This window comes from Brienomyrus brachyistius, chromosome 8 (assembly GCF_023856365.1).
Source record: "Brienomyrus brachyistius isolate T26 chromosome 8, BBRACH_0.4, whole genome shotgun sequence".
In the NCBI taxonomy this organism is placed as follows: domain Eukaryota; kingdom Metazoa; phylum Chordata; class Actinopteri; order Osteoglossiformes; family Mormyridae; genus Brienomyrus; species Brienomyrus brachyistius.
This window is the reverse complement of record NC_064540.1, coordinates 12,151,123-12,174,479: the sequence shown is the minus strand read 5'-3', so window position 1 is coordinate 12,174,479 and position 23,357 is coordinate 12,151,123. Positions and strand designations below refer to the sequence as shown.

Below are 23,357 nucleotides of genomic sequence, written 5' to 3'. Positions count from 1 at the left end.
ATGGTCCACCTTGGTTCTGCTTGTAGGACTTGGCCAGATTTGGCAGTTGATGGTAGGAAGAGAAAAACTGAGAAACTTGAAGCTGCCTTAGTGACACGTGCTACATCACCTGACCGCACACCTGAGACATATGGCTCATATGGCTTAATGCTAGCTGCTGGTGGTCATGGTTATAATGGAAAACGTCCTTTCAGCTATTATCCAAACATAACATCTATGTCTGGTGTAGCAGCTCATGTGCATTTATGAATAGATATCCTTTGTTTCTGACATGACTGTATTCTGTCAAGGTCATCTTCTGACAAACCACACAGCCCTTCCACTTCAGTGGGAACATCTTCATTACTGGTCCTGTGTCAGAATTACAGAAGTGGGGCTTCGCTAGACACATTTGCGTTTAATACGGTTTTCCTGGCGTGGTGTCCCTGTACTGCGAATTCACTTTAATTCAGTTTTAGCCTTAGGGGCGACGAGGTTTAAGACTGCATGGCTAATACGATAAGTGGATGTGCGAGAGGTATTCTTCGGTAATTGCAAAATGTGAAACTCTCATATCCTATTCTTATGTCTCTTTCAAGACATTAATGATGATGAATATCCCGAGTGAAATTAGCTCATTTCGGATAAATGCTCCGAAAGCCCACGTTCCACGTTCACCCTTGAGGCGTCTTGCTCGTCCTTGCATCGCTTGCCACCTCCTCTCTGCTCCTTTCCACTCAAACAGTCGATCCCCCTCGCGCGACACTCCCTCCCTCGCAGCCTGCAGATAGTGTTCGTATTGGACAAGGGAAGGAGCGCCTTTTACCCTTCACTGGCTACGACCGGTACCCGCTCTAATGCATGTTATCATCACTCTATATTTGGTCAATGTTGTATTGCTTTTCTAGACAGTTGTACACGCATGGGACCTTGGATTTTGCGCACAAACTCTTGCATGCGGTTTTAAATATAAAGACGGTGTTTAGTTCTTTGAACCGAAGGGGGTTATCCTCTTCCTCCAGAGGCATATGCATTAGACACGGGAACACGGGAGTGCAATTCTGGTCACGGACAGCGCATTTCACTGAGGGAAGGCTGTCCCGATATTTACTACGGAGGGACTGTCAACTGAGCAGCGACAGGCGACAAGCGACAAGCGGACACCTGCAGTAGGATGTAGCGCCGTTCTTCTGCTACTGCCCCGTGGACGTGAGTTAAATATGTTTCATACGGCGTGAATATTCATGCCTTATAACGCGTTGTTTAAGTGCTAAATCAGTTCTTGCAATTCAAGCAAGCACTATGAACACTTAAATCTGAAAACTGATTCCCATTTGCAATAATTTCATTTTGTCGGAAACTTGTCAGTTTATTTTGTTAAGTTTATTATATGATTATAATGATCATGTTTTATATTGAAGTGTCTGGTGCAGCATTTGGAGAGCAATGCTTGTCAAGTGTCAATGGTCCCTCTAGCCCGGAATCAGGCAATTCTTCCACCAATAATTAGTTGTAAAAAAAAAAATCAAGCACAAATTCCAGATTCAGAAGATTGAGGGATTTGGGGTAATAGTACTCTGTAGTTATTTATGATCTGGTCCAACTGTTGATGGTTGTGGATCAGTGTACCGGGCAGTTTAGCTGTATTCTGCAGTAAACTGTACGTCGGTCTGCCATGTAATCGCGTGTCTTGCGAAAGTCTGGGCTTGGGACAGCCTGGAAAAATGTATCTGTGAGCATGCTGTCGTGCATTGTTTATTATGACGCGTATTAATATCACTCTTATTGACATTAATACATTTCTATCAAGTTTATGTCTTTATCCCATACCTTTTCTTTTCAGTCAATCATAATATCCATCGACTTTGCCTCGTCTGGAATGAAAGCAGTATGATTTATTCTCTCCGACGACAATAGAGCAGTACTTTAAATGCTGCAGCTGGATGAACGCGGTTATCCATAAAGCAAGTTGCAGGCACCGGAAATCTCTTCGTATTCTCCCCGGACCTCTCTCGGGATTTCCTGTTATCGGATGCCATCTCAAGTGATCTGACTATAGGGAAAACATCCTCACTTTTCAAACGAGCATTTATTTTTGTGTTTAAATATGCATATATGAAAATGCTAGTCTATGAACTACCTAATGAAAACGCTTCCGTTTCGTGTTCAGGATTTTAAAAAACGATCATATTATTCCTTGACACAAATGCTAACGGATGAATTTCCTCACTATTAGTACTAACAATGGCACTAATCCATTTAAATGTGTAACTACATGTTCAAATTTGGCTGGGAGTAAACACTGAAGATTTACAAAGAAAAATGATTGGGAAAAGTTTGATTTTAGTGGCAATAATAAAATGTTGCATTATGACGTTTTCATTGCAGACTGATGACGCTATTAGGGAGCAAAAAGATGAAATCGGAAAAAGTAGAATGACAAAGGGAAAGACACAATGGAAAAGACAGGGAGAAGTGAAAAGGTAGATTGAAATAAATTCAAGGGGGCAGGTGAGAAAAGAGGGAATGGTGAGAGTGAGATAGGCATGGAGGTGAGAGGTGGTGTGAGAATTAAGAGATGAGAACGGGATGCTGATGAAAGGCTTCAGATTGAGTCCCAGTGATCTGCTGTGCAAACCCGGGCTGGCACCGCCCCGTTTTGTGGGGCTCACAATAAGCTGAGGGCACCCCTTTGACCAGCAGAAACACCTTAATTACCGCCGCGACCCCCACAGCCGGGATCGACCCGCACCGGATGAATGGGATTAATTGTGCTGTAATTGCCTCCTTCTGTAGATGTGTGCGTTCATTATTATGACTAAATAGCTTCCAATTCAGCCTCCTGATACCCCCTCTTTTGAGTGCCGCGTGCGTCCCAGCTGTAATGCTCCCTTAAATTATTAAAGTGCACGGTTACATGCGTCATGACAAAACAAGCTGTCCAGTACCTCCCATTCACTGGGCCGCGATATTTCTGCTCAGAATAAACAGTACTCAGTAACTTTGTCTTGCTAGGCTTAAAACCTCACTTCACTCCTGTGCCATCGCTATTGTGTTTCATGTCCGTCTCGTTTTCATACATCCGCCGTCTCAGCCCCTCATTCCTTTACCTTCTGTTCTTTTCCCATCCCTCCGGCCATCCTCACCTCCCTCCCCGTCTCTTAATGCTGACAGCAGTATTTCTCCATGGTTCAATGCCTTATGGATTTCTCCATAAAACCAGGAAGATGCAGCAGCGAATATAGACAGGGAATAAAATCGGGTTATGGTCTCAATAGTGCAATCACAGTGGAATGGATAGCAAGCTCCGGTGGATCTTATTAACGAGGAATATCTTGTATATGGCGAAGAACTTGTCATTACAGTCATGGTTATATGTTGCTTGTGAATGGCAGTGACCAGTTTCAGTGTCGCGAGAAGTACTTTCAGATGTGGCTGCTTGACCGAAAGCTTGACCGCAGCATAATAAACAAAGGTCAGAGGTTATAGGTGTGACGAAGTGATCGATTAGCTATGTAAGGCTGTATCATTCTAGTTAATTACTGATAGTTACTCACTGTTAACAAGGGCTGTAGTTTGGCGTGTATTGGTGTATTCTGAAGACCTTCATTTGTATGTTTTTATTGATGAATGCTTATTGAGGGTCGTCTCTGTATCTGTAATGCTCATTGTGTAGCATTCACAGATTTTTGTTAATTACGTTTATTATGCCAGTGGGTCGTAGTAAATAGCCTTCGGGTTCAGTGTTTGGTTGGTGTCATTTTTGTGCATGCCTTCTTGGGTGAGCTGCTGTGTCTGCCACAAGGGGGCAGTGTTAAACACAACGCATTCTCCAGTAGCTATGGAGCTAACGCTAATTTCCCAGCTCTCCATGAAAGTGAAAGATTTTTTTCCCCCCCGTATTCATTCAATTTTATAACTGTCTTCCGAATTCACTGTTTTTCTTGGCACTGAAGGCTCCTGTGCTCATGCCCTTATTGGGAGTGACACACAGAGTCAGTGTAGTTTGTGTCTGCTGGCCATTACCAGCTGTGAGCACATCTACATGCTGAGCAAGTTAATCACTGAGGAACCGGTTCCTCTCCAGTTTATCTCTTCAGGGATTCACAGGTGTGACCCAAGGGTTGGCGTCCTGTGACCGGAAGGTCATTGGTTCAAATCTGTCACTATGATTTCACCATTGGGCCCTGGTGCCAGGCCCATAACACCAGGACCTGGCTGTGCTCTAATCCACACTTGTATGGTGTTTTGGACAAAAATGCCTGCTAAGTAAATAAATGTGTATAAAGTATGTGTGCCTCCCGCTGTACAGTAGGAGTTGAAGTGCATGGGGAGTCTTTCAGCTTGTGTGTAGGTGTATGTCTGCGTGATCCAGGATCTCATCCACGGATGTCATGTTGCATGTAACGGAATGTAGCATATCGATGGGGTTCTCTCTCCCTCTGCTCTCTGCCACTTGTATGTCAGAGTGTTATCTTTTGTACTGTAAATCCTTGCAAATCCGCGCTGTGGGGGGCCATGTGTTCTGGTGGAAGGTCATGCCCACTGATGGGTTGTTGTTATTTCAGCATCACAATGCCCCCCCTAGTCATAATGTCGAGCCGTGTCCCAGCTCTGTGTTCACCCAGCATTTTGCTGAGTCGCGCTGTTGCAGTGTGACTTATTAGCCCCGAGTCGAGATGACGGGAGCAGGCGGGGGCCGGTGATGAATGAGTAAATGCAGTAAATGTATGGGCTTAAGGGGAGTGTTTCTCTGCTCACTGAACACCCTCTCCCCCACCCTCCGCTGCTCTCTCCGTCTACTGGTGGCCTACATCTAACAGAAGTCTGCTCAGCACACCTGACACAGCAGAGGCAGCAGGTGGTGAAGAAATTTAGGAGCTGACACCGTGTCTGGAATATTCTGCACCTTGGGGCATTTTGAATGGATGCAGTATGATATGCAGTTTTATGCATGAGCAAGACCATAAGCTGTGAATTGGGTTCAGGTGAAAAGTGTCGTCCAGCTGCCTGAATAGTATATGCAATGCAATGTATTAATACTGCCATTCAGTCTCTGTTTTCTTTAGTTTTGCCTGCTTGCTTATACATATTTCTTTGGTAACTTGGAAGCATGTTCCCTGACCCCCCCCCCCTTCTGATCCCACCCACTTCAGTGTTGGTTGGGATCCAACACCCTCCTGAACATGCAGAGCTACAGTTTGAAAGTCATGGCCATCAGTCTCATGTTCCCACAGCAGTTGTAGGAGAGAAGCTACATCATAGGCTGTGGGCGTTTGAGGGTGTACAAAGCCTCAAGAAGATATATGTTAGTGAGCCAAACTGTGTGCTATGGATTCTGCTTCTGGATATATGCAATGGATAAAATAAGGAATTATTCCTTGACCTGAGGTTCAGGCATTTAAGTAAAACTCCTGCAGAATCGAGAACAAATGTCTAACAGTGGAGTGTGGGCAATTATGCAAGGAGCAGAATTCGGTAATCAGTTTCCAGGGTTCACTTGCAGGCCATGGTGTGATTCAGAGCCAGTGTTCTAGCCAGCAAACTCCTGGGTCAAATTAGAGATTCATATTAAGTTCTTTGAGTCCATGTCCAAGTTCAGCTCTTGTGGGCATTTGTTTTGCTGGGGAAGGGATCGTTGCTGCAAGACCTTAGAGTGTTTCAGATGGACTGACAACATGTACAGTTCTCGTGGTCAAAATATTAATAATTCTTTTTTCATTTAGTGCACTGTTTAATGCAGAGCCACATATGCAGAGCTTACAGCTCCCCCTGCTCCCCACCTGCTTCCTGGGTCTGGCTGCGTGGGTTCTGATTTGGTGCCTGAATGCAGGTGGTTGCTGGTTCTAATCTGGGGGTTGGCTGAGTGATTTCGCTCTTGGGCCCTTCAACAAGACCCTTAATCTCTGGGGACTGTCAGACCCTAGTTTCTCAAAAAGATTTATTGTTCTGTATAAGAGAGCGTGCATTCTATATAATAATAATTTTATAAATTATAAAATTTATAATAATAAATTTCTTTATAATATGAATTGGACATATTAGAAAAGTCCTTCAACACATTAGCGGGCACCTTTCATATCGGGCCACAGGAATCAGCATAGAGTTATGGGCAGAATAACAGGGTGGATAAAAGGATTTTATTTATTTTTTTATCTTGCATCAATTGTTGAAGAAGAAACCAGCCATGAAAAGAGCAGTTTGAGATATCAGCTCTCCCTGGAGGAAAGCAAGAAAACACGGTAAAGCTGCAGTAAGCACACAGTTTCAGAAAGAAAGGTCAAGGCGATGCCCTCCGTCCGAGCGGGACGACATTGACGCCCCTGTGCGTCCTGCTGAAGGCGGCGCAGTGCCGGGCTCGGCTCTCGGAAAGGATATCACTGCATGCGGTGAGGTCAGCAGCCAGCCACCTGACCGACTCCCGGTTCAGGGATAGATTATCAGCACTAAATCCTTTAAGTCCCAATCAAAGGCTGCTAAGGAGGAACACAATCCCAGGGCATAAAGCCACGCGGGGAATCAACAAGGTGAGAAGGGATCCTCACGTTACAGGTAGCCGGGGACCGATTTATATCACAGGCAAGGAAACCTTTCTCTTACACAAAAAGCTGCCAGCTTTGGGAATAAGCCTGGTTAATGGAAGGACAGCACTTAGATCCATTTAAGTCAGCGGACGAAAAAGTGTTACAGCACTTAGTTATTCGATGTAAAAATACCCTAAGTCAGTGGATCTACACCTGGTCCTCGGACAGTCCACATTTTGTACATGTGTGTATGTGTTTGTGTGTGTGTGGGTTTGCATAGATCACAATTTTGACATCATTTATATATAACATATATATAAAATACAATCTTATATGTTGTAAGTAAAATGTCAAAAGTCTTGTATTTTGTTTGGTTACTTATGGTTAAGGTTAGGGCTGGGTAGGGGTTAAGGCTGTCGTGTTGGGATTTGAGTTTTTCCCATAGAAATGAATCAATGTGTGAAGTTTGCATGTTCTCAGTGTCTTGCATAGGTATCCTCCCCTTGAGAAATGTCCGACAACAGAGAAACGAATTGGTGTTTCTGTAACCTGCAGTGTTATTAGCGTGTGGCGCCATGCCCAGAATGCACCCCTGCCTCGATCCCTGTGCTGCCTTGCCTGGGCAGTCCTGGATAAGCAGGTGGAAGACAGATAGACTCACTCCACTATGCACATAATGGTACAGTAATGATGCTCGTTTGATCCTTTTCCAGAGAGTACAACATTCAGAAATCGGTTTGATGCGACCCACCGAAGTAGGCTAAGCCGGAACCACCTTGGTTTACATTTAAAAACAGAGAATGTGTGTGAATTTTGAACACAAGCTGCCTCAATAATATTTGGTTTGATTGCAGAGGAGTGCAGAGGAAAATGCGATTACTCACACGAGTTAACATAAGTCTGTTCAAAGATGACTAAACCTATTGTAGTTTTTATTTTCAGCTTCAAACAATGCAGGGCAGTGAGACTTTACTTAAAACCCCTAGACTAGTGATTTAACACAAAAACGCACCCTTCAGACCTTAGACTTGAGCCTCTGTCTCTATGAATGGCGGATGTGAGATTTGCTTAAGACTTGAGGGATAAAAGGCTCCATAGCAACTCTTCTGTTTTGTGGTTCTTGGATTAACCTCCAAAAAAATATGCCTGCCTGTTGGAGAGATAAGGACAGCAGGAGAAGCACAGGAGGAGAGTGTAAGGCTTTAGCAATGCATACAGTAAGTGCTGCTCTGTGCAATTGTGGCTTTTTGCAGTAGTATCATTTCATGGGGCAGTGAGTGACATTGTACCCTTCTACTCACGGCCCAAAAGCCATTTCAATTAGCAGATTCCCCATGCTTCATTTAGAATTTTGCTCCCTTTAACAATATTTTAGTTTTCACTTAAAAATATGTAATTCATTGATTATTTTGGAGTGTTTACAGTCATAGCTGCAGAGCTTGTGGAATCAAGCTAAATTAAGACACGGGGCATTTGTCTACCGTTAGTGAAGCTCTGTTTGAGTTTAAATTGAGTTTGATTGCATTCAGGGTGAACAACAGAGTCTGCGAGCAAGTTTTAATGAAGAAGCACTTTACTATTATTATGCGATTAGGAAGTAGATAATTTGACCATGTTTGAATATTGTAATAGTTTCATTCTATATACAGTGTCTAAAGAGCTAAAATTCTGTAATTATTGTATTTTGTCCTCTTGCCACTTGTAGTTTGAAACAGTCTTAATAAAGTGTGTAAATAGACGCTATTAATGGCGACGGAAGGGCCTGGACATAGAGGCTCTTTTAGTGGTTCAGCCTTTGTGTCTAGTGCTGGCATGTCGTCCTGCCTGACAGTGGTGAGCCAACCGTGCCTGAGCACCCAACACAGACATGACGTTAGTGATGCCGCTGGCACACGCATGTGCACATGAACATGATACATGTACTGGACCTGGAATGGATCAGGTCTGGTGTGCAGAGGGATCACTTTGGTCTACAGCAGAGGTGTAGTGTTTGCTGGACACTTGGGCTGACAAGAGTATCTAGAAAAAACTGGATGTAACAGATAAAGACTCTAAGATATTTAGTAAAATATCTTCTTATATGTGCAGTATGGTTAAATAAAAGTTGCTCCATAGCTTTACTCAATAAATCCATAAGAGGACCTTGTGTCATTGTGCCAAAAACAACTCCGAATAAGCCACAAAATAAGAACATGAATTAATCATGAATTCTCTTCATCGGTTTTCTTCATCAGAAAAAGTTGCAAGGTGATGACAAGAGTGTGCTCGGGCCTGGATCGTTATGTGCAAGGTGAGCATTGACCAGCGGGGGAGGGGTGGGGGCGTAATCGTGCTTGGGTATGGTATAAGGCGACCCTGAAAATTCAGCTATCGATCCTTGACGTTTCTTACTTGGAGCCTCAAAGGACGCCTCTTTCACACCCATCTGAGCATCGAACAGAGGCTGGAACCCACCGCGGACCCTAGAGCTAACAACCTCATTTCTGGCCCGGTGGAAAGTGCTCTATTTACACGTTGACTGGCTGACTTGCTAAATTTCTTCACTAACATTAATCCCACTCGAGATCTTTATCCGACATCAGCTGCAGCTGGGTGCACAGGGCTAGTGTAGCCCACAAGCTCAGAGTATAATTGTTTTAGCCAATGGAATGAACGTGGGTGTCTTGGAAGATAATATATTTCCATGTTATTTACTTTTTTACCTAATATTTTGCATTATAATTATATACTGTCACCTTATCGTCGCGGAGGGGTTTGTGTGTCTCTGTGATCATAGGAGCTGTGTTATCGGGGGCTGTTTCCCTTAGCAGGGTCTCCAAAGGCAAACAGATCTATGGTGTGTGATCAGACAGCTCTGACTGTTGTCTGTGCTTGTGCATTGAACACCAGCTCAGGGTTTCCGGACTACTTGGAGACCTTGGATGCGGCGCTGGAAGGGTGTCCTCTTTGGGGACTCCAACCATAGTTCTACTGGGGGGACTTTAACGCTCACATGGGTAACAGTGACCTTTGAAGGGTGCGATCGGGAGGAATGGCCTGCCTGATCTGCACATGAGCGGCTCTCTGTTATTGGAGTTCTGTGCAGATTGTCTATACAAAATGCCATTCTTGAGCATAGGGGTGTTTGCAAGTGTACCTGGCACCAGAGCGCCCTAGGCCACAGCTCCATGACTGATTTTTTAATTGTATCGTCAGATCTGTGATCATATGTCTTGGACATATGGGTGAATAGGGGAGCTGAGCTGTCAACTGATCACCGAGATGGAACATATAGTGTAGGTATGCTTGAAGCATAAAGCAGATACCCCTGAGGTGGATGAGAGTCACCCTGAAGACTCTGGATGTTGTTGGGCTCTGCTAGCTGACATGGAGGTTGGGGACAGTGCCGCTGGATTGCCAGACTGGGGTGGTGATCCCAATCCTTAAGTAAGGGCCCGGAGGATGAGTTACGACTTCAGAGTGTAAAGCAACTGGGAAGAGGATCAGCACCTCCTCATATGAGGCCATGGTTCCCAAGTGGAAAAGGATAGATTTCCCCATAGAAAGGAGGCAGCTGAGGTGGTTACCTGCTCAGGTAGGTGGATTCCTGCCCAGGGATGTGCTTCAGGCATGGTGAACCCCGAGGCAGACGCAGGACAAGGAGGTCTGGGTATATCTGCTCAGACTGCTGCCACTGCAACCTCCACCCAGGTGTAGAATGGATGGATGAATGGATGAAATATTGTTCTATGGTGACTGTACTCAATTCCCTTTCAAAAACAGGTTTCCTGACTAACTATACTGCCATTGCATCTTTCATCAATTTATTTTCTAACATTTTATTAGTTCTGCCGCAGACAGCTGCTTGTTTTGCAGCAAACCCTTCTCACAAAGGTCACGTTCTACACATGCCCCTCCATTTCTCATCTGTCTGCTGAATGGAGTGGCGTCCATCTGGCAAACAAGGTTACGAGATGCTACATCTGACATGGAGTCAGGAATTGCGTCACCGTCTCGATTTTACTGGTCTGGGAGTCTTTTGCTTCCTCCCAATTTCATTTCAGGGTAATTCTGGTCAGTTAATCAGCATGGTGAGAGCAAGTGTTCATCTCGCTAAAAGTATCTGTATTGCAGATGAACTAAATGACAGACTAAATCTGTAGCCTAATGACACAGGGTGGAGCAACATCTTCCGGTCACTGGCAAACGAACACTAGAGGCAATTTAAAGCCAGCTGTGTGGGACAAAGGTGATGCGACCCAGGAGACACAAGAGGGCTAAATTCAGACCCACCGCTCAGCAGTGCTGAGCTCCCCACTGCAGCCCCTGTATGCACAGTTATGCATTTCAGAGCAACCAAACCAGTGAACATATGCTTTGGCTAAAGAAGTCCAACAGAAGAATTTACATAAAACGTTTTTCGTCATTATAGTTGTAGGGCCCAGGCGACCACGCTTATCCCACCCACTGTTAAAAGGGAGTCATTCCACACAAACGGCATGTGGATGGATCTCTTACTACAGAATGCTGATAGCTCCTGTGCTTCACCATCAGACGTATGGCTTCCCTATCTCACTCCGGTGGGATATAACCCTTTATCCCTGTCGGGGTACTGACCCCAACCTACTTCTAAAGCCAGTTATTCTTGTGTGCCAGTCCGCTAGGCTTCATCAAGTTACCTCCAGGGTCTTTACAGAGGGCAGTGTGACTGTCCTACAGCTTTCAAATATCAACATCCTTACTGGAAATGGTAGTAAAGGCACTCATGTGTTAGTTTTGAACACAGCAAGTACTCTTTCATAAAGAACCCATATTACTAACACTGCATGTTTTACTATAAACTCAAGGGTTTTCAAAAATCTGTAATGGGGATCTGCAGATATACTTTTAAAGCCTGTAATTTCCAGTCTCCATGATTTTTATTTCAGGTGGAAGAGGCCTCCCAAAGTGTTTGTTTGGGAATATTTTCTCTGTTATAAGTACTGACTACTGACTCTATGAGTACTATAAATGAGTACTGGGTAGTGATTTAAGTATACGTCCTTGGTAGCTCTATTCTCGGTGGTAAGTGTTGGTTAGCGGCTCTGCGTGTGCGTTGAAGATCCGCTGTTGACTTCCCGTAGTCGCAGCTAGTTGCTCGGTGAGTGGCGTGTCGAGTGGCAGCTTGCGGCTCAGCATGCTCCGTGTCGAGCGCCTGGTCGTACCCACTTCGTAGCTGCGCGTTGGCCCCACACGTAGCTCCTGGAGGAGATCACGACAGGCTCGACGGGGTGACGCCGTTCTCCTCTCTGGTAGCCGCTCACAATAAGGAGCAGACTTTGCAATTAGCTACAGCCGCTGGGCTCCCCGGTGGGCTGCCTCCACTAACGAGGGAGTTAATTAGGAGCAGAACGCTAGGGCTGCCGCACCTGGGTTTCGCATCGAGGCAGGCAGGAGCACGCTGTTTCATCTGCGGCCCGTCCGCATTAAGCGGGGAGGGGCTTAGGGGATTGAGTCACCCGGATCACATGGTGCGGTCATTCCAGATGGCCGCCGCTCTGCTCCGCAGCTAGATGTGCATCAGAAATGCTGCCGTGGGGAAGAAAACATTGTCTGAGTGGGACCTGGATCAGCCAGAGATGCGATTCATTGGCCAGCTGAGGCCTTGCCAGAGGGTAACTGAAGGTCATGTCGGATTAGCGGCCCGGTCACTCAGGCCTCCCAGTCTCCCATTACTGTGAGCCGGTCTTGGATACCGCATGACACCACAGTACAACATCCTGCAGGTGCCTTTTGTCTTCCGATTACAAAAGCCCAAAATACACCTGCTTCTCTTTGTAATCGTGCCAGGGATGGGTATGAAACTGAGTGCTACTTTCTTGGCTTTGATGTGGACATCTGCAGGATGACTGTGTAGGTGTCGGGGAGAACAGCCACCCTGTTCTAAGAGAAGCCCCCCCCCAGGCTTCAAGCATGCACCCCAGCCTCTGTAAGACCCCAATCTCACCCACGTCAGTTCATACATTTTCTTTACCTTTGTAATGACTTTGCTAACTGGCAGGTGGCCTCTCCTGAATCACAGCCGTCACTCACGGACCCACATTAGTGGACCAGACGGCTGGCCTCCCCGTAGGACCCTGCACTGCTCTGCTGTGAAGCCGCACTCCTCTCAGGCCATGGTGGGGTCTTACACTTCTTTGGCTGCAATCCTTTGGGCAAAAGCATGTCATTATCTCATTACATCACATTGTAGAGGCAGAATTGTGTCATAATTTCAGCACTGAATAATAATATTGCATTATGGAATCAGTAGTTCAGTACGTAGAACTTCATGGTTGTGACAGTCCTTCATAACCCTTCTCTGCACGAGTGTGTGTGTGTGTGTGTGTATTAGGTTTATATTACATTGTGAGTACCAAATGTCTTCCGCAATGTGATAAAAACCTGTTATTTTGACGTTGTGGGGACCATTTGTCAAATCCCCACAAAGATCTGTGAATGCAATCAAAAAAGTATAATTGTCAAAAGTCTCATATTTGGTTAAGGTTAGGGCTGGGTAGGGGTTAAGGTCATCATGTTGGGATTAGAGTTTTCCCTATAGAAATGAATGGCGAGTCCCCACAAATATATAATTACAAACCTGTGTGTGTGTCTGTGTGTTTCTCTTTTCCTCGCACAGTCCACAGATATGTGGTATAGATGGATCAATGTCTCCTTTGCTCTTATTCCACCCTGTGATGGCCTGGCACCTTGTCCGGGACATAGCTTGTCCCGTGGCCTGTGCTTCTATGGATAAGTTTCAGGGTCACTTTCCATCAATACTTGCTTTGCAGATGAAAATAACTCACTTTATATTTTTGCGCTTCTAATGTACTTTGGGGTTACATGCTGCTATAGCCAGTGCACAGCAGCAGGCCTCCCTGCCCCTGAATGCTGAAGCCAGTCTGTCAGAAATGCACTTTCTTGAAAGTGACGCTGCACGATCAGCATCTTAGGCTGAAATATTGACAGTCAAAGAGGAAAGAGCACCTGAGGCCAGAGGTCTGGATTTCAAAACCTTGAGAGAGCAGAATCTCAACAGGCGTGCGAAGGGGCCCCCCCTGAACACTGCGGTCCATCGGAAGAGCTCCGTCAGCTTTTCGGGACTGTGGGGGGGGTAGGTTCTGTGGTGACAGTGCAGAGCCACTGCAGGACCTCTAGGGAGGAAGTGAAGGAGTTTGGAGGAAGTAAGCGAGCCTCAGGCCGCTAGCCCAGGGTGACTGTCTTCATGCCCCCCCCCGCCCCCCCCCTTGTGGGGCTGCTAAATATACCAGCTGGGTGATGTTGGCAAGCAAGGGACGGCCTGGCACCTGCACCACACCTTGGCGGTGAGTCTCCACAGTGTGTCTCAGGAGTCAGGTGAGGCAAGGGGGCCTCATTTTCCACCACTCAGCAGTTTCTCCCACCCCCAATCCCGTGCCCTGCCCCCCCCTCCCTGGGCAGGCCGAGCCGGGCAGCAATCAGGCAGGCGGCTCACGATCGCTGCCAGCTGGAAATCTCTTCGTAATGAGCTGAGCATCGGACCGCAGCATCCGTGCCACCCCCCGCCCCAGGCTCTCAGCTACATCTTTCTCCTTCTCTCCCCCTTTCCCCCTCACTCTCTGCCTTTCCTTTCAGCTTATGCCCCTCTCATCCACCCGCCTTCTGCTATTCGCATTTCTGCCGGTGAGGGTAGCACCACTGTGCATTAAGATGCTCTGTGACTGAATGAGAGCCTCTTTCTCCGCATCTCTCTCCACACTCCCCCCCTCTAACTCCCCATTGCCTGCATCTGATGCATCAAAAAACCATTTCTGTGATTTTCACCACCTCCTCCGCCATCCGCGCCTCCCTCCTCTGCCTCCCACGGGTCTGACACGCCCTGCCGCTGTTTTATGAAAAGATGGACCTCGCCCGTGCAAAATGCAGAGCCGGGTGTGAGTCGTAGGAAAAACGGACCCAGAGACGTAACAGTCAGTAGCGGAACAGTATCTGACAGAGCAGCTGGGAATCTGAGGGGTTTTTATGGTCCTAAAATGTGCAGAATAACTGACACAAGGGCACTTTGATCAATGCAAAATAGAGAATATCAGAGATGCTGATCTCCATCACAGATAAAAATCAAATCACTTTTATCGCCATAGTAGTAGAACAACTGAACTAGTGAGTGAGTCTTGGGTGCAGAGCTGACTGAGGCCGATGAGATGCACATCTCAGTGCACTGTCTACCATCCAATACATTAAAGATACATATGTAGCAACTATTAATGGGATGCCATCTGATTCAGTCCTATTGCGATGCAGTGCGATTCCACACGATGCCATGCAAAAGACTACGATGCTATGCAATTCAATATGGTACAGATACAGGAAGAGTTTAGAGAGGGGAATCAATCTAAATTGTTGGTTGCATTTCTAAATAATAAAGGGTTTTACCGATGGAAAGATGTTAGACAATGCATTCCATGTTCATCCCAAATCGTGTCTGGTGAACACTGTTTTAATGGGGGAAATTGCATTATGAATTTTTATGCTGGTGCACCAATGCGAATCAGTGAATCTTACCGTCCCTAGTATCTATAGTAGGTCTCTGTTGCTTCAACCCTAAGACTATTATACCAATGTAAGAGTTCATTTGTTGGCTGATATGTGGAGTTTTCCTGTCTTTCCTGCCGCAGTCCACAGACAGTCAGGTGAACTGATGTGCCCGGTGTTGGACTGGCACCCCATTCTGTACCCGATTAGCCTTTGGAAGATGGATGAGTCACATCGCAACAGACTGATACACCAGATGGTACACAAACACTTGCTAAGATATCGATTCACTGAAACTGACCGATCTCTGTCCTGACTCGTTATGGACTGACTGATTGCCTAACATATTGAGCCTCTGACAGCTTTTCATGCTCACTCGCTGATTGATGAGATGACTGCAGTGACTCTTATAGCCACTGATCTCCGCGCTTATTGTTAGAGTGTGATATTTGCTATAACTGATTATATTTGGTGGATAAGAGGTGGCTTCTGTCACAGCTACAGTAAATGGCCCATCCTTTGAACAACTGATTTTAACACGCCTGTACATATAGTCATATGTACCCTCTGGCTGCAGTGTCACCAGTTCCGCGAGTCAGCTGTGGCCTCATTGTTACCACGCTCACGTACTCTATGCTTTGATTGTCAGCTATATGATGCTTTTCTGGTACTTTGTCTTGTGGCAGAAGTGCGTTTACGCACTAATATAGTCAGCAGCGACGAAATGCTAAGACGTCCCTGTTTATTCGCAGTATTAGCAAACACAAGCAAGCCAGCGCACCGCTGATTAAATTTGGTTAATTTTCTGAAGATTAATGCCACTCTTTATTTCCAAGGTCTGCTGAGCCAAGTTCTCATTATGAGTGTTTTTTCCCATCATTTATCTTCAGTGCAGCAAGGGAAGGTGAATATGAACTGATGCGTAAATTAATTAAGATTGACAGTCGGTCATGAATAAATTTCTGGTGGGCCGGTGGGGAGTGCACTCACTCAGCAGGTAAAGATGCCACTTCATAAAACCTGGATTGTAGAATTTAAATGTAGCTCCAATTTGCGTGTGGAGTTTGCCGTTTGCGCGACAGTGTTTGCTTGGGATCTGACCCACGTAGACGTGCTGTCTGGGTGCGCTGGCACTAAGGGCTGTTTCACATTTGTTTCATCATTTTCTATTCCTAACTTTTTTAGATTTGATGGGAATGCTAACTTAGGTGCCTTTTCAAGTTTAGCCGGAACTAAAACTGAAATCTTCCAAGGAGATCTGACTACAGGTCATTACACTTAACAGCTGCCTGAAATGACGGCGGATTGTTAACGAATTTGCCTGGATCCTTTCCGAGCAGGATTGCATAAGTAAAACATTTATGGTGACTGTGGGGATCATTCCAGTTTGGGAGGTGTGACAGAGATGGAAGTGCAGAATCATGGGGTTAGTGTGGATGAAAATGTACAGGAGGTGGGCAAAGCCAGGAAAAAGGTCGACCGCAGGAGGGGAAACTCGAAAGTTAAAGAGACAATAAAAATAAAACTTGGATATGTGCATTGGAGAACTCAGTGTCTGGTCGCAGTTACTGTGCTTGTGAAAGAGCAGAACACATAAATTTCAATATCATGAATCAGTGATAGGTGGAATGAACCAACACAAAAATTCCCAGTCACTGGACTCCATTCCAATTGTCTATGTGCTACGGTGCTATTTAGTGGGGGCCTTTTGCTTTGAGTTTATTATGAGTTTGTGAGTTTCAGTATGAATTCATTTGCTCATATGAGCTTTTTTGGGGCGGGGGAGGGGGGGGTTAGCGTGGGGTTTGCCAGCGTTGGGGGTTTGAATCCCACTTTTCTCTTTTTGAGGAATGTTTTTCCTTTCTTGTGTACTTAAACTATCATATGAGAATTGCCTGTAGTGGACGTCTGTATAAACCCTGTGACGGACTGGCATTCTGTCCTAATCATACCCCTAATTATTTGTAATGATAAAATAATCAAGATTTGAAGATTGAATCAGGATTTGAATAACAATTTTGTATGGTGTCGTTGGATGGATCTAATAGAGATTCTGAGAAAGCATGCATTTTCCCTCTTTAACAGCAGCTGGTCAAGGAAATGTAATATATTTCTGTTAGTTATGGAGGGCATGCAGTGAAATGAGTTATAGGTAACTAGAAAGATGACCTAGGCAAATGGCTTACAGTGTAAAATATGGCAATGAATGGGAAAGCAATAATGTGTAAAGCAGGGTGCGGCAGCAGTGAGCCGGTGTGATGGCATGGATCTGCCCGGAGCAGAGGGCTGCCGTAATGGTCGGGGTCAGCACTAGCCACTGCTACAGCGACCGGACCGCCATGGCCCTGCCTGCGGCTGATAGCATGCGTTTGTGGATCACACGGGTATGTCATGAGCGCTTCATAAACATGGCTGTTCTTCCTGTCTGGCCACTTGGCCCCTCTGTGAATACAGGCCCAGATATCTCCTTCAGGAGCAGGAGGGTGCAGAGAGAAGCATCACGAGCAGGAATGAGGTCGCTCTGAGGCATACTGACACAGTACGGGACGTGCTCACGTCCTGCCCGGCCGCTCGCCGGCCCCCTTTCCAACCCATCTGTCTTTACAGAGAAAAACCTATTTTCTCTGCATCGCGGTCGGCTGCATGGGCGATATTCGCTGAGCCGCTGGCAAAGGCCCGCCCCAAGCGGGCAAGCAGGCGTTTGCCGACAAGGTGCTCAGCGAGTCAGTGTGATGGCACACAAAACGTCCAGGCCGGTGATAGGCGACTCCATCTGTGGACACCTCCCACGATGGAGCCAAAAAGGTTGGCAATAATAATAATAATAATAATAATAATAATAATATTGGTCAGAAGGGTGTCGATTGATTTTCTATAACCGTACATTTAGTGACAGCCAGGCAAATCATAGCAGTAAAGCAGTTTTACTAATAAATGTTTTCTGTTCATAAAAATGAAGATTTAGGTACTTTGGGCACAAACGAGTAGATAACATTGAGCGTTAAGAATGTAGAATGCATGGCTCCTTGTGCATTAACCCTTATGATGTCTTAATAATATTGATGTTTCCCTGATATTTGTCTCATCCACATTTTCACCCAACCATACTCATAAGGAAATAGTTTTTGCATGTGCTGATCACGCCCATCTTCCAAAACTACTTGTTAAGTGCAGAGGTACAGTAAGCCAGGAAGCAAAGGGGAAAAGTCAGGAGACTCCCACCTGCCTTGGAAGCGACCACCTGGAGGGGACACCCTGTGGGGGACACCGTGGATGGGACACCCTGTAGGGGACACCGTGGACGGGATGCTTTGGAGGGGACACCCTGTAGGGGACACCGTGGACGGGATGCTTTAGAGGGGACACCTTGTTCATACATGGAGACACATACACTGTGGACAATTTGGAGATACCAGTTCACCTAAATGCACGAAAGTGGAGCACAGGAACTGAGAATGCAAGCATATAGCACACAGACCGAGTCAGGGGGAGGGGCCAAACGCACAGCCCTGGAGGTGTGAGGCACAGCACTACCTAGCAAGCTACCAGTATACCTCCATCTGAATGAGCAAAGTGATAGTGAGGCTGTGGTAGGACAGGGATGTCGTGCTACATTCATGCAGCTGGTTGGAACTGCTTGGTCTCCTGGAGACCAAGGAGAAGGTGAGAGCGAGGCCACACATGGGAACTGTAATTACAGAGCTGTACATCTCCTTAGGAGCTGGGGGCTGGTGGCCCTTGGCTTTGGAACAGGTGCTTTCAATACTTCCGCAATGACACTTTTAATAAGCCACCGGGGGCCTTTGTCCCTGTTACACAGGAAAACACAAGAATCCGTTCTCCCTTTGCCCTACCATGCAGTAGCTTTGACACAGAACCCTTATCTGTTAAAATTTGCTGGGGCACCAGGTGGGCTTTTGTGTGAAGGTTGTCTGCCGAAACTCTGATTGTGTTCCTGCGATTTGTCTCCCTCGTGGGAACGAAATGACTTAAATAAAAAACAAACAACTTACTGTACTTTCTACCATCTATGGCCACATCAAGTGTATATAAAAAATTACATTAGCTCCTTTTTGTCATCACTGGGGGGCAGTGCTGAGACAATATCAGAGAGCTTTGGCTGAATGTAACCACGTGCTCCTCACCAGTTTTGCTGCGGTAGAGGCATCTCCTTTTTTCTTCCTGAGAGTGGGAGACAGCTGGTTTGACGCAGTGCGATGCTGCTAGGACACAGAGAAGCCGATGCAAACTGTTCCGGCATTTTTTGGGGCTTTCTCAAGCCCTAGCAAAACCCCATGATCATATATATTCTATCAACTGGCTTCTCCCCCTCCAGTGGTCGGGTCCTTATGACTCACTCCATTACCCCCTCTTTCTGCCTGTCTACCCAGTGCTGACCCCCTTTTGTAGCTGTAACTCGCATCACTTCCTGTCTCTCTCTCTCTCTTTCCCTGGACACCTGCAGGACCACCACGGAAGTGCCGCCCCTGTCAGGTGACCGGTGAGAAGGCTTGGGCTATGGGGGCCAGCGTTTATGGGCCCTGCTATGCTTGAGGGAAGCAGGAACCGACCATGGAGACCGACAGTTACGGCCAGCATCCGGAAACCAGCGATGGGCTGGCCAGGTTGGCCGGGGAGGAAGGCCCAGAGGGCTCGGCTGGGGCGGGCCTGGATTCGGGCTGGTACCTGCCATACCCAGTCAGCTTCCAGGCTTCGCTCACCAGCTTCCTCATGCTGGAACTCATCCTGGGCTTCAGCAGCAACCTGACAGTGCTGGTTCTCTACTGCGCCCAGTCCAACCTCGTTGACTCGGTCAGCAACATGGTGACGGTGAACCTGCATGTCCTTGACGTCATCGTGTGTGTGCTCTGCCTGCCGCTGACAGTGGTGGTGGTCCTGCTCCCACTGGGCCGTGACCTGGCACTGCTCTGCTGCTTCCATGAGGCCTGTGTCACTTTTGCCAGTGTGGCCACAGCCATCAACGTACTGGTCATCAGCGTGGACCGCTATGACATCTCCGTGCGGCCGGCCAACAGGCTGCTGACGCCCCGCCGGGCCGCCCTTCTGCTCACCACGGTGTGGGCCATCTCGCTCGCCGTGTTCTTTGTGCCCTTCCTTGAGGTGGAATTCCTCTCGGGGCTGTCGGACGAGGGCGAGCAGGCCTGGCGTAATCGGACGCTACTGTGCGTGGGAGGGCCTGGCTACCCAGCCGTGGAGCTGACTGGCTACTACCACCTGCTGCTGGAGGTTCCCATTTTCTTCACTGCAGTAGTAGTCATGCTGGTCACCTACTCCAAGATTCTACGGGCTCTCAACATCCGCATCAGCTCCCACCTTCGCAAGGGTCAGCGTCCTCGCAGCTTGGGCTGCAGGGGGCGCCGTCTGCGCCGAAGGCGGAAGGGTTCGACAGCGGGGGGAGAGAGACAGGGGGAGGCCGGAGTCTTCCAGCCAGGGTCAGCACCTCTCGCAGCCTCCTCTTATTCCCTCCCCCACGCCAACGGCCACCTCACCTCCACCCATGTCCTCGGCGCCCCTAGTGGCAGCTGATGGAACTGCGGGCGACGGCGCATCTGGCCCCATCCCGACACCCATGGGGGTGCACGCTTCCGTATCGGCCATCATCGCGCTGCGACGGGCCGTCCGCCGACACCGGGACCGGCGAGAGCGGCAGCGGCGTGTCTTCCGCATGTCGCTCATCATCATTTCCACCTTTCTGGGTTGCTGGGCACCCATCTCGGTGGTGAATGTACTCATCCTGAGCCTGGGTCCCAGCCAGCACCTGGTGCGCCTCCGCCTCTGCTTTCTGGCCGCCGCCTACGGCACCACCATCTTCCACCCGCTGCTGTACGCCTTCACACGGCAGAAGCTGCGCCGCGCCCTGCGCACCCGGGTCAAGAAGCGCGTCGTGTCGCTGTTGCAGGTGGACCCCGCCCCCAGCGGCACCGTCATCCATAACTCATGGGTGGAGCCTCGCAAAGGGCGTAAGCAACGGCAGGAGGGCAGCGACGCCACGGACCGCTGCCTCACGGAGGCAGTGCGCGAGTGAGAGGGCACGCCGCCGTGGCAGCGCCGTCATGTCCGCGCATCCTGCGTCCGTACATCTGTGCTTCCGGTGCGCGTGCTTGCCCTCACGTGCGTGCGCTTCAGGGACGAAACATCCGACAGCTGATACATCACAGCTGAGTCAGGGTCTGTAAATCTTCCAATAAAATCCAAAGCAGTTTACGAGTAACATCGGTTACGGATTTATGTACAGCATTTCGTTTTTACTTTTAGGACAGAAAGTTTACGCCCCACACCGGTGTCCTGAGTGAGTAGGTGAGTGTGGTAGTTCCTCACGATCCTGCCCGAGATCCGCAGGATCTACAGGTTTGCCAATGAATTCCCACTCTCCCTGAAAACATGCTTAGTATTCTTCAGGTAGAGACAGCAGCTATAGCGATCCATGCACAGGATATATTACATTAGACAATAAATCGACCTACTCAAGTCACAAATGTGCAGCACCAGCAACGCATGTATGATCACACACATGGACACCTGTTTAAGGGTCTGGATGACACAGGGAAGTGTGCATTTGTTATCTGATGTGCAGGTCTGGTTGGTAGGACAGACTACAGAATGTGAGAAGTGCATTCGGTTTCTCATATAAACTCTTTTTACACTCTTGATTGACGGTTGCTATCGCTGGTAATTTTTATTCAAGAGTACAAAGTGCAGAGCATTTGAAAGGGGATAGAGCAATATAGACAGCAGGAACCCAAACGTATCTCACAGAACCTCATAAATAAGAAATCATGTTCATGTTCTTTAAATCACAGTGGGGGACATTTGTAAGGCACCATTCTGAAGCGATATCGACCCATTATCTCTGGAAGCTGAATATGTTAGGAAGGAATATCGTGAAATAACTTCTGCCAGTATCTCTGCTTTAGTTTCCAACACACAATGTTAATAGGAAAATTAGGGCCTAAAGTGAAGAAATACTTAAAAATACTAACTTGAAATAGCTCAGTGTTACTCCACTGTTTTTTGTGCTGTGGTGGTAAATGCTATTGCCCTAATGATTACTTTTCACAGTCACCGTTTTAGGAAAAATATGGAGAAGACGAGAAGCTAACAGCAGATTAGCAGATTAACTAAGTAGAAATCTCTTATTATATATTTAGCAGAATCAAATGTAATTACAGATGAAAATTGTGCATGGAAATAGTTTTGTTAAAATGGTACAATTGTTCCAGAGTTATATATGTCCAAACAGAATTATCACAATTGGTCAATCCAGTTCTAAAAGCTTTAGAAGGTGCACTAGATATGTGAGATAATGCTGAATTAATACCCATATCACAATAATAATAAAAAAAAAGTTTGCTGGTACAGTGAAATTTTCTGAGCTGCTTTGTGAAATTTACATGTCAGCTCAATGTAACCACCTTTTAGAGGGTTGAATGATTTTGATCAATCTGGTAATTTTGTAATTGTTTGTCCAAGGGACAGCGGTCTGTACACTATATATCTTTGTGATTTTAATTACCAAAAGGAAAAAAAATGGTCAGATTAGTTGCTACGTATCATTTGCTCTTTGAAACACTGTACATAAGGTGAGAAAATGATATGTACTTAAAATCCTGTGCTTGGCTGTTGAGAAGTTTGTGATCAAGACGAAACTCTAGAAGAACCCCTGGCCTGGACCCTTTCATCTTTGAAGGCACCCCCCCCCCCCCCCCCCCCCCCGAACAAAGCCCGGCATCCAGGCACTACAGTGCTCATCACATGCTTACATTAAGGAATCAAAGAACAGACTTCAGTGATGGGTTTGGGGTGGGCAGGGCATCACTGGCCCGAGAGGAACCTTCCATACAACAAGGGAAGTGTCTTCACTGTGAATGGGTTCAACTGTCAGACATGTGCGTCTGGTGTATTTGTGTTGATATATGTGCACTTACTACATCTACATGCAAATTTGTGGCTATAAATGTATAAAATTTATATTGTGTTATTTTATGGTATTTATAGAGGAGATACAGTCTATTATTAAATTTTACTATTTCAGCTGTGTTTTGCTGGTCCTTGCCACATCCCTAATGCCTGCACACACACCCGCATCGCAATCGGCAGTGCGGCTGCTCTCACTGTCGCAGAGTCTCTGTTTGGGGGTGATCCAGCCTCCGGCTTGGTTAAAATACCGATTCTGTTGTGGCGTCGGCTGCAGTGAGCCCGTGCCAGGCCGCAGGAGATCACTGCGATTGCAGCACTCTCTCTCTCTCGCTCTCTCTCTGGCTTGGGGGTAAAACAGCAGCACTGGGAGCGTGTGGATCTGTCACATGAGTGGGCAGTAGCGGG

General features: G+C 47.0%; 1 protein-coding gene across 1 annotated transcript; it reads left to right on the top strand.

The window, feature by feature from the left end:
- Positions 1-803: 803 nt before the first annotated feature.
- LOC125747525 (G-protein coupled receptor 22-like) lies at positions 804-23,048 on the top strand. Its single transcript, XM_049022860.1, is given in 3 exon segments — positions 804-1,188; positions 19,480-20,450; positions 20,452-23,048. Coding segments are annotated over 2 exon segments (1,473 nt in total). The 5' UTR covers positions 804-1,188; positions 19,480-19,586; the 3' UTR covers positions 21,061-23,048.
- The last annotated feature ends 309 nt before the right edge of the window (positions 23,049-23,357 follow it).